Here is a 17,433-nt window from a genome sequence, read left to right on the forward strand (position 1 = left end):
ACGCCTGACATCTGTAAGGAGCTTGCACAATGACAAAACAACGGTTGAAATTTGAACGTACCTGGGCGTAAAAAGGGCATCACAGGCGCGAAGAGGTCACAAAACAAGTTAAGGAGATAACATACGTCTGCGTTAAGCGAGGTAATTAGCAAAACAAAAAATGTATACAGTAATTATTGCTCCTCCGAAAGTGTAGTAGGCGGAATGTGGTTCACAAAGAGCGAATCAGGATAGCCTTCGTTGTCGACATTAAAAGTAAAAATAGGGTAAGGCGTGCTTCGTCACACGCTTGACGTGCGACCTGGATACAGAGCTTGCTTTGTTCTCGTCTGGGCTTATAATTAGGCAGCTACAAAGCGCTCCTCTCTTTATACTCTTCTAAACATAATGCAAAAAAAAAGCAGAGACAAACGACCTTTGCGGGCAAACACGCAAATCTACACAGTAGGTTAAAGCCTAAGGCAGCCACAAAACCCGCCGCACTGTTTGCCTGAAGCGAGGCTGAGGGTACGAGGAAGCGAAAGCAAACATGGCTTTCAGGACATTTGTTTCCTGGGGCGAGCGACTGGCCTTCTCTGCATCGATAGCTTTGCCTAAAGGACACGGCGCAAACCTGGGCGAAAAGAGTGCTCTTATGTGGCTGCAGTCGCCATAGAGTGCGCTATAAGCGGTTTAATGCTTTTTTAAATTAACGGGAAAATAATAGACAGATTAGAGAAAATGAAACACAAGAGCGTGGGTTGCGAAGATTTCAAGACAGTGATTTCCTCAGCCGCCAAAGCAGGAAAATCAGGACTGCCGGGTTAAAAAATTCATACAGGTGTGTAAACAAGACAGCCGCAGGGAGAAGAAAATGAAGAAACAGGGGAAAAAAAAGAGAGAGGACTTGTGGACGAAGCGAAAGCCTCCGAGAATAGGCTTGGACAGAGGGGACGACGGAGAGAATTAAAAAAAAACGCGTTTCCTCTTTCAAAGAAAAAGGAAACCAATAAGGATCTTAAGAATCTGAAAATGTAGAGCGGGACTTGCGCTAACGACAGGGGCACGGCAGTCAAGCACGAACAGAGAAAAGCGAAAGCGCCCAACAAGACTCGCTTGGAAAGAACGCGAGTACTGGCGGTGGGCGTACGACGCGATCGAGAGCGGTAATTCGGGACAAACTCGAGAATAAGAGAGGAACGCAAATTGGTAAATTACCGACGAACGAACCGTCGCGCGAGGGGGGAAAAGCAAAGATACGGAAAAGCGCGTATCTGCACGTTGCGAGGAACCTGCATAGTGCGACGGGTAACTGCAGCCCAGCAGGGAGCGTGTGTGTTGAACGCATTCAGAGATAATCCTTCGCGAAAGGCTGCCTCCTATGGCACAATGAATAACAGCGCAGGACGAAAAGAGAAAGAATATCAGTCAAGCAGCCGACCGTCATGAAGCCTTCAGCGTGGATGTCGACTAAAGGCTTTTGCAGCTCCCACCGACCCAGGTTATGGGTAAGGATAGTGGGCAATGTGCGCACAGCGCGTTTCAAATTGACAACGGATTGCTCTAACACAAAAGCCAGACGAATGGGACGAGGTTGACGGGACAGGCGCAAACTTGAAACCATGAACTAACCCGGCCAGGAAGAAGTATTTCTAAGTCACAGGGCATTTTTTTTCACAAAGCGCGCAAAAGGCGGACAGTTATCAGAGACGCCAATGGTTTAAGTTTGATTCATATTGTTAAGTGGCGGCCAGCCCAAGAATGAGACGCGATTAACGATGGCAGAGAGAGATGTTTAGTGGCCTAGTGCGAGCGCTCCGTCCCGCGCCACTTCGTAACAATATCAACACATACTGGACCATTTTTCTTCTTTTTCTGCTCTTCGATGGTAAGAGCTGTTTGTTGCCATGATGCACCAGCTGTGACGTTATGCAGTTTCGTTTTATTTCGTGACAGTTTTTTTTCCGTGTGCTACACGCCGAGTAGTTTTTTTCTTCTTTCCTTGGTATTAATGCTTATGAAGGGACCAAACCACAAAGCGTCCTCAACCGATTGCTAGTTTATGGATGAGCTACCAGCTAGACCTCTTCAACTGTTCCACACGCTGCGGCCCAAAGTACCCGTATAAGTATCCAGTCCACGAATCACTATGCGACACACCTTATTCCAGCTTCGCTCTCTCCACTTCTTTACTCTGATTGGTGACCATGGTGCCCTTCTCGTCACCTGCAACCTCTCACCCTTTGTCTTCCTTCTGCCACTATCTCTCTCTCTCCCCTCATCACTGAATGCCGAGAGGGGGCTTCCTTTTCTACACTTCACCTCCTGCCAACCAAGGCTTCACAAGCCGACGCCGGAAACATTTTGCGGTAATGGGCGTTCTAATGCTAACGCAATTAAAAAAGGGGGTCAAACGCAATTTCCGATTGTTGTAATTAAGATGTATTGAATTGAGCTTAATTGAATTGATATTCATTCAAATCAAGTACGACGTTCATGATCCAGGATGCACTAGGAAAAACTGTCACAAACGATAGCCTGAGAAAGCCTCATGCCACCAGCTTTCTATTTGTGCATCACAAGCACCAGCTTGGTGTCTATGCAGCGAATTAAGATCACGCGCTGTGTTTTTCTCCTTCATTAACGCGACAGCGTTAAGGGTCATATGCCGCGGAACGGCAGGTGTCGTCATCCTCGTCGTTGGCCTTGAGCGAAAAATCCTGATGAAAGCAAAGAATGCGCAAAGTAGAGCTGAAAAGAAATAGGATCAATCGCGGTTTGGGTGCCAATCGAAGCCACGTCATTCGGTTTGCGAGATGGGCCCACTAATCATGGGCCACGAAGGCTCATTGGTTTAAGCTGAATGAAGGTGGACCTAGTGAATGCGTTGCAGTCTTTCACTTAGTGAAGTGTCTTAGAGACATGTACTGATGCGCAAATGAGTATGCTAATTAGGAATTAGGCAGAGTAGGCTATACGAACGGGACACGATAACGCTATCGAGTTCTACTCTTGAAAGCGAAGCTTAAGCGTTCCCCAGTTTTACTGTACAGAAAAGACACACAAAGTTCACGTTGATATAAGCAACTGGATTTTTGGCCGATGGCTGGTCACAGATCCATTACAAAAATGCAATATTTATACGATGTGCAAGGTCGTGGTCGATATTTTAGGTCCAATGTTCACAAGTTCTTTCATCGCTGTGTATCCTCTCGTGTTCCCTCTTCCTTTTGTGTCGTCTTTCTGTATGCCACATTGTCTCGAAAACTCCCCTTTATGTAAAGCGTGGCTCAGGTCCATAAGGATGTAGTGGGCACTTGCTTCTATCGTCACTGCATGCCGAGCTGTTTTGTGTGCAGAGGTGTTCCCAATGAATACTTTCACATCAAAGCCTGTGTTCGCCTATCTGCGTGTTGTCAGCACCACGTGACTTTATGAAGGTATCAAATCGCAGAACCAGCATAGGAAAAAAAAAAGGGGGGGGGGGGCAGGCGCTGTTAGTAAAATATATTTTATTTGGAAGACATGAAATATACCCTTGATCGGCGCCCTTGAATAACATTATGGTTTCTCTTTCTCTGGGCAGGCTGGAGGTTATGCCAGTGACCACAAACGTCATGTAAATGGACCTAACAACAAACAAATGTAATGGGACCTAAAAGCGATAAAAAGGAACCATTGTTCGAAGTTTGAGAGCATAAGATTGATGAAAATGAAAGTTCAATTTGAGGGCACGAAAGTTCAATTTGAGGGCACAAATGCGATGCGTATGAAAGTCATTTACAAAAAAGGATAAAGTAAGCAATTAGCATTGAGTAGACACTAAGAACTAGCTCTGTACACTGAAGTAGTCGAAAATTTGGCAGTTACCGGATACCCACACGTTTCTCTTAAAGCAACGAAAACCGTCCAAAAAATACAATTCACTCTCGTGCAATAAAACGGACGCGACGCTAACGCATTTCAAAGTTTTTTTCTGCTTAAAGGGTGCCTAAGTTGTGACGTTGCACAAGCGCAACATTTGCTTTCTTTTTCCCCCTTATTGCGCAAACATAAAACTAGTCGAGGGAGGTGACAGGAGAAGAGTCCTGGATCGCGGCCCAGCTCAATTTAACGACCACAGCGAATTTTCTAGAAAATAATGAAAACAGCGCGAAGCCAGACACACACCGAAGACAGAACACGGGGTGATACACAGCGCTGGAATGATTTCAAGAAAAGGTGCCTAAAACACGCCGCAACCTCGAGCATCACATAAATTATAGCGCGTGATCATCCCACTAAACGCCCGCGGTATCTCTCTAGCACGACTGTTTCCATCGAAAAGAGGCGCGCACGGGAAAGGTCTGCAATGCAAAGGCGAGGTGTGTGATCCTGTGCCGTTCTTGATCACCAGTTCATGGTGACATCACCTTTTATACAAGCACCGTCCCCACTGAGCAGTGTAATTATTCACGGCGTGTGAGAGGGATCTGATAATGTCCTGCTTTAATATGCTAATTAATTTTGGGCAAGCTTCTGTTTACGTTCTTCATCTTTTATTTGTTCATTGCTAATACCTGGACATAACGCGGATCGGTCGAAGAAAGAGCCAATGGTATGTATAACACTTAGGAGGTGTCTCCATTGCTTGACGTGCTGCGCGGTTACAGCAGGGCAGTTTCTGGTCTGGCTTTTCCGTTAGACTCCTGAGCTCGATCTTGCCTTCTCTCTATCGCAGCGGTGCATCGATGTCCTGAGCATGCGGGCGGCTCATGGTTCGGTCCCCCAGCGTCGCTGGGTTTCCACCGATTGTCAATGGCTGCACGATTTCCCCTGCTCTGCAGTGAAATTCTTGGCGAACCTCGAGCAGACCAGGGCACGGTGGCCGTGGCGCTCTTTGCCCACGCCTCCCTCGCGTAGCTGAGAGTGAAATCGCACCAACAAACATTAATGGCGCGAACAAAACAGACACGGACTGCACTTGTGTCCAGCGCATTCTCTCCTTAGTTCACGTGTTCGCGCTATGAGTTTTCACAATTACTTCCCACCAGCCCGCACTGTGAGGCAATCAAATTATTATTTCCATCCTTACATTTTTGTTCTCGTCACGACGTATATAGCTGTAGCCGACATACCACGCAGAGGAAAGCAAGCCTATTAGAGATATAGTGATCCAAAGTTAGAATGTACTTTTATAGTTGCAGAATGTGGTGGTGGCTCTCAAACTCTGACTCTGACGATCCCTGGGCCGCAGTGCTATTCGTGGGCGGGTGCTCCGCGGGCTTTCTCTGAAAGAGCGAACGTTTTCTTAGCGTGCATAGCCACAGGACACAGGTAGACGCATGCAATGAAAGGTGGAAGTAGTTTTCCTTCTGCATTCACTCCAGCAGGGGCAGGCCGAGCGAATAAACGCGCACTTTACCAGGGTGAACCATGAGGCCAGTTAGTGCTCGAGCGTTTTACGAAACGGGCACATGCGCACATAACGAAACCAGCCCTCACCGTCGTTCCGTTCAGCGCTCTATGTGGTCAAGGGACCTGTACGGGCCGCGAAACATCGCGTTTTCTTTTCCCGCGAGACTTTCACGACTGTATGTTGAATATTTACGCATGTACACAGAATGGCGCTGAAAGTACACAGCACATTCCTGCTGCGCGCACTTCCTCTCCCTGTGTTCCCGTTTTTGTTGCAAGTTTCATTATATTGGTCCACAACAACTAGTCTGCGTGGTTACCCTGTTGAAGCGTTTACACAAGATGGGGCAAATAAGGGGACCCAACATGGTGCCTACTCCCTTCTCCTTCTTTCTATTCTGCTCCGTCCTGTGTAAGCGTTGTTCATGCATAAACCAGGCCCAGTGTTCACCCTACATTGTTGCCCTACCGCCAAGGTGCCGGCATGAGGACAGAGGTTAGTGCTAACACTTTGCTTTCTGTCATTTCAACAGCAAGTTCCGCTCACCTCACAATTGGTAACCTAACCTGCATGGACTGGTAAAAACGTATTGTGGTTAAAGAAGGAATATGTTCACTAAATGACGTAGAGCGTTTGTCTGTGGGAAAAGCACTCATATCGCACCCCAATGTCTGCCTCATAAACGCCGTGCGTGGTCAGTCCCTAATGAGGGCCGAAAGACCTTGCCATCCCCAATCTGCAAACGGACCACTGACTAAAAAAAAAAAAGGACCACGTTCGCGAGAGAAGAGGAACCGTACTTTCAAACACGGCTCACTCCGAAGTCCGCAGTTGATGGATCAGGCTAACCCTGAAGGCGAAGCCAAATGATTCGGTACACGGCGGCTCGTGGAGGCAGGCTAGTTTACGTCGTTTGTTATTCGCGTGTCGCGGTGAGCCGTGGGGGCGAGGAACGGCGGAGCGTTGCGGCCGAACCGTCGGTGCCTGGGCCGCTTGGATTGGCTGCCCTCCACGGGTTTGAGAGATAGCCGGTGCAGCGTGGGCATGGCCTCTGCAGTGATCCAAATGAAGGAAAAGAAGGTAGAGGAATGCGAGGGAAAGGACAAATGCTGGCCAACAGCGAGATGATGCGCTGCACAGACCTTGGTTCTTTCTTGCCCTTTGTGCCGCTTACGATGCAGCAAGAACCGACGTGGGAAGAGGATAACAGGGCCACTGGGTACGGGCACGCCAGGCCGACTGGCAAAAGATGATAAGGTTTTTGCATGCGCTCTCTGACCCGCTCAGAGTGTCTTTTTCCAGAGGTTGTAATTGGCCATCGAATGCCATTGGACCATAAACTGCGATGTTGACTGCGATTCGGCTGGCGTCTCCTGTCTTCCAGTCACAGAGGCGGAAACGTTCCTTGACCCCTTTTCAAGTCCTACAATTTTCAACTGGCGCGTCGCATCCTTCAAACGTTGTAGCATTTCGATTTATTCTACTTATATGTACAGGTGGCGCTCCACAATAGTGAAACGCGCCACGACCGATAATATTCAAAAACCTTTAACTCGTCTACGGTGCTGAAACCTCAGCTGTTCATGACTTTACATGCGTTGCTGCCACGGCGTGCTCTTGTTCGCACTTTTTATATTGTTTCCGTGCAGCATGCCGAGGTACACGATGTCACGGTTTTCTGCACTCTTTCACCCGATACGAGAAAATTGACTTAACCTCCTGCTCCATTGCGCTATCATAAATAGTTTAGTTTATGGGGTTTAAAGGGTCCGTGAAAAGGGTGTTTGAGATTGGCTTTAAAATGCTCGTAGTATTGTGTGGAGTACAGGTAAACGGGCGTTCATACCGCGTACAAGACCTCAAAAGCGAGTCGATAATTTACAATACAATTTATAAAACTACAGCTCCCGCGCCTAGCGGCGACCTGCGGTGCTGCGCTTTCGCCCGAATCCGCGCTCGTTACGTCAGCGGCGGACTGCTAGCATTGGTTCACGCGCGTCGGCAGGCGGCGGAGGGGGCGAGTGCGAGGGGCCGGCTGAGGAGCGCCGACATTTCAGCGTGTAAAAAGTGACGAGAGGAGAGGTAAAGGCGCGAAGACGCGGAAATTCAAATTTTGACTAGAGATAACTTAGCTTCTGCGAAGTGCATCCAAAAAAATTTTTGCTGGAGGATATTTGTGAAGCGGCGTCTTTTAGCGTCCTTGGCACATCGTATCTTTGTTGAGACCCCCTTTCACATTCCCTTTAAAGTCCCGAAGCGACTCAAGCTATGAGCTATGCCGTAGTCGAGGGCTGCGGATAATTTTCGACCAAATGGGGTTCTTTAACGCGCACTGACAGCGCTGCAGGCTACAGGCGCTACAAGCTACAGGCGACGCAGCAATGTTGCTCCACAGGAAAGACCCCCCCCCCCCCCCCCCTGGAGGGTAACACTATAGGGGGGGGGATACATTCTTGATAGTAGCACGTTGAACACATTAAATATTATTGAATACTACATGTAAGCCTATGAAGAAAAGAATGATTGTCGATTTCCGTAGTTGGGCGAAATGCGAATTAGGAGCGCTAACAGTTCGGTTTTCTCCTAGGTTCCGGAGTTCAGATCCAGTGTTCATGAATGGAAGTTTTTCCGATAGCGACAATGGGTTAATTAATGTCCATCTATGCGGAACTGACCATTCTCTCCATGCATGGATACCTGGAAGGCTTCCTACCACTCCTGACGCAGTGGTGCAGCGGTCAAGCGATGCGCCGCTGCGCTTACATGGCAGGCGCTGCCATCGGTGGAGTGGGGTTTATATATATATATATATATATATATATATATATATATATATATATATATATATATATATATATATATATATATATATATATATATATATATATATATATAAAGAAACAAGAACCAGGGAGCCAAGGGGATCTTTTTAGTTTATGGTGTTGATCAATCGAGGTTATTATTGAATATTTTATGACTTAAAGATAACTGATTACAATAGCAGAAGAAAAAACAACCAGATGCCACCGGCGGAAACCGAACCCACGTAATTCGGAGGTCGTGGGTTCGGTTCCCGCCGGCGGCATATGGGAACCGGCATATGGGACAGTACACTGCTCGTGTCTGGTTCAAATATTGACCAGTTATTAGTGAAACGTAATGAAGTACTGCGAATGTTGTCACCTTGGTCAAAAATAAACCGCACAAAAATAAATCCTGCCAACAAAAAAGTGATCGCCAGAAATAAAGTCGTGCAAACGACCGGTACTCTGAGCTTGGGATGCGACCAGATATAAATTGTAAATTAACATAAGATAGTTGGTGTGTACTTCTCTTCACACTTAAATTTGGTCGCTCACATTCATTATCTATGTAAAAAGTTTCATTAGTAACCGGAACTTTATCTCGATTCCGGTCCTTCTTACCTTTGAAAGCAAAAAAGGCAAATATATTTCGCTGTTTTCATTTCTCAGATAACATGTTGTAACTTAGTCTGGGCTACTATCACCAAGAGTAACATAGACAGTATTCTTGTCTTACATAAGAAAATGGTGCATTACATCGCCAATCTTGAACACATGTCGACAACTCAGGATGGATTTGTATCCTATGGCTTCATTAGAGAAGATCATCTGCACGAGTTTCTATTGCAAACGTATTTTTCATCCAATGAAATTTGTAGGCTTTTCAAATCTCTTACATCACTGGAGCAGCGCAGTACTAATGTGCAGACACGAAACACCGATATATGGACGCTATAATCCAAAACAACTGCGAAACTATTTTGTAAAATTACAATAGCCTTGCTATGGTCTGCATAAATCAATTTCAACATGCCTCTTTAAAGATTATCGAATGTTTGCTTTGTACTTTTGTTTACAATATGATATGTATGTTTTTTGTATGCACATATGTGCTTTGTGTATTGTTTTTACCACGACATGTTTTCTCTATTTACATTTGATTGTGTTCTTTTGTGTTTTCTTTTTTTTTGTTCTGCTGCAGTCACTTCCGTCTGTTGCCATGTAAACGGTTCCTGAGTATTTGTCAAGCCTTATATCCGGCTTTTAGTCCAGAAATACATCCAGTGATTGATAACTGAAAAATAAAACCTATTCTGATTGATCTTTAAGCGATAAAATCTTTACTAATAACCTCGATTGATCAACACCACAACTTAAAAAAAATCGCCTGTGCTTCTTGGTTTCTGTGGCTGTTGGTTTATGTCTTATGCATTTCTAGCCCCTCATTTCCCTTCCCTTGTCTGCTTAATCACACACACACACACACACACACACACACACACACACACACACACACACACACACACACACACACACACACACACACACACACACACACACACACACACACACACACACACGCACGCACGCACACACGCACGCACGCACGCACGCACGCACGCACGCACGCACACACGCACGCACGCACGCACGCACGCACGCGCACACACTGAATAGAACCGGTCACACTGAACGGGTAGACTTCCGGGAAAAGGGCATATCACGCGTGACTCCAGCACGACTCCGTGTGCTTGAGCCGTACGCCGAGTCGCTTTTCTTGGGGTAAACGGAAGGAATTATCGGGGTCGTATAGCAGAGTCTGCATTATTACGGACATACACACACAAATCGGCCGCCGCGGTGGCTAAGTGGTTATGGCGTTCGGCTGCTCACTCGAAAGGCGCGGATTCAACCCTGTGCACGGCGGTCGAATATCGTTGGAGGCCAACTTCTAGAGGCCCGTGTACAGCGCGATGTCATTGCACGTTAAAGAAGCCCAGGTGGTCGTAATTTCCAGAGCCCTTCACTACGGTGACGCTCATAGCCTGAGTCGCTTTGGGGCGTTATTAAACCGCCATAAACCATAATCATATAAACCGGCCGATATCGATACTGAGTTTTATTACTGAGCTTTACTGTATTGAAAAAAAGAAAATGCAATGTGCCTGTCTCACTCGCGGGACATATGCGCAGTTTAAGGCATTGAACTACTTCGGTGATACTCTCCCTGCCGCTATAACGGTGTTTTTATTAGCGTTGCTTACTCTGTCATGATTTCCTGACCAAATGTCGTTGCTTATCTGTTCTGACTTCGAATAACACACGATTAGTAGCCGCATAATATCGCGAGAACAATTAATGTCATGCTTTTATTAGCGTGCTGAAAACAACAAGGAAAAGAGCAGCGGCGGTAGAGAAAGAAATACAAAGCTCTCAAAAAAGTTCCGTTACGAGCCCGGTTTGCGCATGCAGGCGCGAAAAGATGCGAGCAGCGCTGATCAGTACGCACAGAGTCCCCCGTCTGGGTTATGCCCGCGAGCTCGAAGGCTACCAGTGAGACGACGATGCCAGCAAGGCACGCAAAAGACGCAAGTAAATGACACGCTTCAATGGGGTGCCGTTTTACCTGATTATTCGATGACCTGCCAGGATGATGAAGGAAAGCAGGTGAACCGCGATGCGACAGTTGGTGGTTGTGCTCGAGCGGACCCTTTAGCTTATTCGGGAACCTGATTTTACAGCGCCATTCAGCAGATGAGAGTGAGATAGAAACTGACTGCAGGTTTCCATCGCGCAAGAACGAACGCGGTTGTGTGAACAGCGTGTAGAAAATACAACAGAACGCGCCAGGCGCAAAATCTGTTTGCAGTGCGGATCCCGAGAACACGCTGGTGCCGTTCCTCGGCTTCTTAAAGAAAAAGACAAGCTGACAATAAGATCAGAATGTGAGCCCAGTCATTAGATGAAAACGGACACTAATGTCACGGATTCCGCGAGGATAGCTCTTGGGAAAAGTTTTCTGCTTAATGCAACTGACAGAGAAAATAATGCGGGCTATTGTTTGCATGACATATTTTGATGTCTGCGAAGAGAATGGGCTTCTTTATAAAGACTGCTGTGTGGGGTACGTGGATTAAAGTTGGGAGGATGAAGTTAGACGCTTCTGTGTAGAAAAAAATAAGAATAGCATAGAGCAACGAGGCAAACGTCTCGCTGTTCGCCATGCAAAGAAGGCGGTACTTACTGCCAGTTATAGTCGTGCAGTATTTCCGGCGGAAGTTGCGTCTCCTGACCACCGGTTCCAGCTTGGGACCAGATGCCGACGGCCGCCATGGCACTGGTCGCATCGGTCTCTACGAAACACTATTCACCACGCGCATCACCATCATCCACACCGCTGCGGTAGGCGACACGGATAGCAACAAGGTCACGAACACGGCTCCGCCTTCGGCGCATCTCATCAGCTGAAGACCGTCAGATGTCGGGCACGCACGAAGATGCTTTGCAGATTGTGGTAAACATCAACGTGGTAAGCTGGAATGCGGGGCGACGGTCACTTCGTATTGCTGCAGGGCGGGCGTGCATGGCAACGAGTGCGTTTGGGAGACACGCGCGGACTCGCGACTGCTGGACAAATTTCTTCGCGACGTCCACTTCCATTACTGTACGTGGGACGGCGCACGAAGCGGAAACTTTGGTGTGCAGAGCGGACGCCGCCTGATTGTCGCGAGAACGCCGACTGCAGCCAAACTGGCGATTTCACCTTCGATACAAAGTGTCTTGCGTGGTTGTTCTTCGCAGGCGTCATCTGCCGTGGCTGCTGCTTGGGAAGCGATTTTTCTTGCGCGTACGCGAGGGCTGTCGTCTGCTTGGGCGACGATTTTTTGCCGCCGGCTGTCGTCTGCTGCTCCGCCGGCTGCGACGGCGGGAAAAGCGCGCCCGTCGTCGCCCAGCCGGCGTGCTGTCGTCCCGGGGGAAAATAAAGTGTTCGAAGGGAACCCGCCGCCACTGCTGCCGAGCGTTCGCCGAGAGCAGGGCTTACGCTCGTGGCTCCACTCCAAGAGAAACTGGCTCACTTCAGCGCCACAATGCTATCGGGATGGCATCTTCGCCGTCGCTGTCGTTCTTTTTTCTCTTCATCGCTGGCGTCGCCTCTCAGCTTGACGGCAGTACGTTTTTAGACATGCTTTCTCGGTCGGCCCGATTTCCGCCGATCAATGCCGTGCTGCCGGCCCCTCGGCCGACGGATCGACGGCTTTAAGCGCCAATGCTATATTTACGTCGGTCCCTCGCAAACTCGCAGGCAGGTAAGCGGACATTGCGCTGCGCTGAGCACCGTGGGTTGCTTGTGAGGGCCCTGTCAGACTGGTAGCACAGCTGCCTGCGACTGGAAATGCTCCGAGGGTGGACGCGGCAGAACCCATCAAAACACCGCATCCGACGGATGACCGCACGTTCTAGACTGTGTGTCGTGCAGAGCTTCTTCATGGCAGACAACGAGGTTGACTGCTGTCGTTGAGACGTGCCGCGAGTGCATGTCGAGGCAAAAAGCGGCTTCCTGCCCCGTGGCTCAGGCTGCGAGCTTGCAGCTGATTAAATGTGAAGCGCAAAACAGGCCCTCGTGCAGTGCGTAAGATCTCACCGTGCTTGCTTCGCTGTGGATATGAAGCATGTACGTCATCCGGACTGGTAAAATGGACTCAGAAAGTCGGACGCAAAAGCTTGGACGCAGAAGAGAGGTAGAAGCACAAAAGCAAATCCAGAGCTTCAAAACGCGGTGGAAAAGCTGGTCGTGTATAGCGCGCTGAAGCAGTGAAAACGGCGTAGAAAGCACAGGTACTGTTGTCGGGACGGGAAGGCGGCGGGACAGCTTCAGGATTGCAGCGAGGACGACTCTTTGGCACAAACGTTGCAGCTGCTTGTCGCGCTTCGGGAGCCGTGTTGTTGGCGCAAAGGTCTTTGCCGCGGTGGTCAGAGTCGCGCTTGCCGCTGACGTCGACAGCTGACACGCGGACGCACGCACACACGCGGGCGCGCGCCACTCCGAGAGGAGACGACACAGTCGCGAAGGGAGACCGGGAGCGGCGGGAGAGGGGCGCAGCTGTTCTCGGGGGCGGCGTGGTTCTTCCCGCGTTTTCAAGATGGCAGGCTGGCGCCTGGCGCGAGCGCTGCGGGGAAGCCCGCTGGTCCGGGGCCGCCGGCCGACGCGCGTGCCACTGGGTCCGCGCCGCCGACTGCGGCAGCCATCGCGCGCAGCCATGACGTCACGACCGGCGGCAGCTCGCGCGCCTGCTCCGCAGAGGGCGCTGCCTCCCGCCACACTGCCCAGAGCGGAGGAAATTTCCCTGTTTCAAAGGAATCCTAGGGACAGGGGGAAAAAAGAAGACTCGGCGCTTCCAGAGCATGTTTCCCTTGCCGCTCTGGATAAAGTTTACAAGTTACCGTCTTCCAGGGGGAAAATGACCACTGACGGGCGCGGTTGTGCGAGCAAATGCGTCATCCTTGTGTACAGAGCTAGAGCGGCGGACTTCCCTGCAGAAAGAAGGACACCTCGTCCCATCTGCTAGGCTCTAGAGGCAACACTTGCTCTGAAGTCGAGCCACACAGACGCGCGAGAAAGGTGAACGCAAACGCTGCTGCCGGAAATCATTGGCGGTTGTATCCTTTCAGTTCTCATTGGCAGCTGAGCACTGCTCGAGCGCTCTGTCCAAGGATGGGGCAGACTGTACATCAGTGCACATCAGGCGCGATCTCGAGGACGGAGTCACCATGATGTATGGAAAAAACAGATCGACCACGCACGATTTTTGCTGGTCAATGAGAGCTCCGGTTAAAACGGGACTCTAACAGAAGGCGTGAGCTCTGGAAAAAAAATGTGATATTCAAAACAGGGAATGTTTCCTAAGTTAATAAATTCCTAAACTGGGAGCCAGAAGTAAGAGTCCTCAACCACGTAAGAAGCAAACGTGGCTCTTTCGTTCTTTTAGCCTTTGGCTCCCTTCGGCTTTGGCTCCCTTCATGTGCTCGCTGCTGTCGGGCACATCTCATTTTGCTTCCTTTTCTACTCAGGGGTCAGCGTTCCTGAGGAGCCGCCCCAGGGCTTGGAGAATGCGCCATTGCCGAGAAAATACGTGAAGTGCCATGCGAACGCGACTTTTGCAACCTGAGAGCAATTCTAAAGTTGCCACTGGTTTGTAGTTGTCAAAAATCTCTGCAAGCATGTTGCACGGAGGGACTTAAGGTAGCATTTTAAACTGCTGCAGAATAAATTGTGAAACACTTAGAAAGGCCTTATATACGAGGGCATTGTCACTCTCCTCGTGGTTCACTGATGCGTTCATTATGGTCACCTTTGACTCTACAAAGTGCGTATTACCACAACTTCATCAAATAGGCCGGTCATAGGAATCGGTGCAAAGTTGGAACCATTACTACCATTGAAGCCGTTGGCGATGTGAATGGACATTTCCCTTTGTCAGAGCACCAAGATTCCCCCCCCCCCCCCCCGCCCCTGAAGCCAGACCGTATACACAGTCGGTGAATAGATTTTCTGCATGTGCGGCAACACGCTACTCGCAGCAGTGAGCTAGCAACGCTTCCTCTGGCCTTTTAATGTAGACAGATTATGTCATCAGAAATAATATCATATTTTATGACACCTTTAGGTTTGCATCTGTGCTTGAAATACGAAGGACTCTATTTGTTTGAGGTGTGGATTCGGAAAATGCAGGTACTTAGATGCCACAGTCTCTAACAGTTCTGACACATTGTACGAATTTTTACACATAAAAACAAACACGAGTAGACCCGGAAAATTAAAGAATTAGCTTACTTGAGGTCCGGTTACACTAGTTAGGTGGAGCGGCAGCATAAAGGATAAACAGAGTCACATCGCGCTCTGGTGTTCTGAGGGCTGATCTCCTTAGAGCCCTGTCACACTGGCCTGACACGCCGCCGACGCCGACCCGACAAATACACCAAAGATCGGCCAACCCGGTCGGCAGACCTTGTCTGTGGCAGACCAAGCTGTCACACTAGGCCGACAACGACACCAACTCATTCGACGACCAGATGTCTTCGTAGTGTGACATGCTTTGACGCCCGCGACGCCGACAAAACCGGTCTGCCGACCGTGTCGTCGCGAGATCGGTCGCCGAGCAAAAACATTCACGAGACACGAACACGATTTCGCTATAGTACTGTTTGTTTATGTTCATAACAAGCTCTGGGATAGATGAATGTCCAAAAAGGTATCACTACTGAGGATTGTTGGCCAATGCCAAGGTGCTGGTTGAAGTGATAACTACGATACAAGAAAATTTCATCCTATAGCCGCCTGCTGCTGCTGCTATTGCTGCTGCTTCGTGCGGCTCGCCTGACGTCTGCTAGATCCGCTGCTGAAGCCGTCGCGGAAATCGAGCATAACTTTATTTTATTATGGGACAGGTTGGTGCGACTAGAGGAGTTCCTTTATTACTGCGCTGGCTAGTTCCAAAGCTCCCTGAGCTGCGGCATCGATGCGAAACCAGCTTGGCTTAGCGACGAGTACGGCAGCCGGGAAGCAGCGCAGTTTGTCGCCCTGGCGCTCCCGCAGGCGTCGTCGTTGCCGAAAGCGCGGCTGTTGCGCAGGCATGGTGTCGTTGCTCGAATATAGCATGCGGCCTTTCTGATAGCATGGCTGTTTCGTTTTTTTTTTTTTCTTGCGCGAACGTGAAGTAAACCGAGCCTGCTCGCCGGCAGGCCAGCCTGGATCCCGTCCGCCGCCGTAATAAAAATCAGCTTAAGATTGTTTTTGACGTAAGCAATAAACACTGAGAATGAAAAATGTGACAAATGTATCATTTCTGAGGATCGTTGATCAATACCGAGTTGCTGGTAAAAGCAACAACTTTGATAAGAGCAAAATTTCTCGCCAAAATCGCCCCGCAAGCTGCCGCTGGCCCGCCGTTGTGGTCCGGCTCGCCTGTCGCCCGCAGCGGTCCGCTAGCTCCGCAGCCGAAGGTGTCGCGGAAATTGACCATAATTTTAGTTCATGGCGCGATTATACTGTTAACAGCCAACCGATATTAAGAGAGATAGCGCAGGCTACTTGCGAAGCGGCGTCCGCTGCGCCAGGCAGCAGCACAGTTCGTCGCCTGGCGGGACCGCGGACGGTGCCGTTGCCGAAAGTTCGCTACTAGCGCAAGCATGCTTTGTCGCTGCTCGTGTATAGCAGGCGGTCTTTCTGATAATATGGCTATTTGGTCTTTTCTGGTGCGAACTTCAACACCAAGCCAAGCAGTAATCAGACCGCTGCGGGTGGCAAAGCGTACACTTTGAGCTCGAGTGCTTGAGTCGAGCGGCGCAACGATGCTTGCTGCTCTGTGTGTCCCTGCTTGCAGTGGGGCTGCAATGCGCAAGCAGCGACCGGTGCATCGCGCCGGCTGAGTTTTCCCACATGGGTCACCTGCTTTACTTCTGTCGCGAGTGTAACACTGCGGAGTGCTTCTTATCAGCACCTCTGAAGGAGAAAAATAACTCTGTTCTCCATGGCGTCGTGGATATGGCAGTAGCTTCGCATTCCAGAATCCGCGTGGCCGGAATTTTTTTTCTTTTTATTATTTTAGCCTTAAATAATCTCTCCCGTCCTGTTTACCCACGAGCGACTGAATTTATTTTTCGAGCCATGACTTTCTGACCCAGAAATAAGTGCCGCTCAGTACTGGGCTGCCCTCAACCTAGGTTCATAATCACGATTGTTAAAGAGTTTGTTTTACTATGGTGGGATTTATTTAAAAGAGTCAAAAATGAAGCGTCCCGGCCCATGAATTTCGCATAGCAGGAAATGACAAAAGAGTGAGAACGAGAAAGGGCCAAGTCAGCGGGAGGTCTCGCACGCTGTCTCGCTAGTGTGACATGGGAGTTGGCGGACCATCGCCCAACTGCCGTCTTGTGGGAGACATGGCGCCGGCGCCGACAGTCGGCCGACTGTTTTAGTCGGCGCAGTGTGACATAGAGCCAGACATCACGACGACATGGTTTTGGCAGACCGAATCGGCCGACTGTTGGCCTAGTAAAAGCGCGTGAATCAGCTGCAGCACTGCTCGCTTGCTCTCAAGCTGCTCTCGTCTGTCTCTTCTCTGGACTAAGCCCGTCTGTCTGTATACGAGGCGTTAGCCTCGGCCACAGACGGAATAGAGCAGGCAAGCGAGCTTTAACTGCAGAAGAAAAATATTTTTAGCTGCTCAGAGAGTGACAAAAAATTACTTGAGC

At 49.3% G+C, this 17,433-nt stretch overlaps 1 protein-coding gene across 1 annotated transcript in view; it reads right to left on the bottom strand.

The window, feature by feature from the left end:
• The window catches only part of Sh (Potassium voltage-gated channel protein Shaker), a 340,817-nt gene extending 327,418 nt beyond the window's left edge, over positions 1-13,399 (bottom strand). The window contains exon 1 of the mRNA XM_077660835.1: positions 11,426-13,399. Coding sequence (XP_077516961.1) covers positions 11,426-11,514 — 89 coding nt within the window. The 5' untranslated portion in view covers positions 11,515-13,399. The remainder of the gene's footprint in view (positions 1-11,425) is intronic.
• Positions 13,400-17,433: the final 4,034 nt, after the last annotated feature.

Source organism: Amblyomma americanum, chromosome 4, assembly GCF_052857255.1.
Source record: "Amblyomma americanum isolate KBUSLIRL-KWMA chromosome 4, ASM5285725v1, whole genome shotgun sequence".
Classification (NCBI taxonomy): domain Eukaryota; kingdom Metazoa; phylum Arthropoda; class Arachnida; order Ixodida; family Ixodidae; genus Amblyomma; species Amblyomma americanum.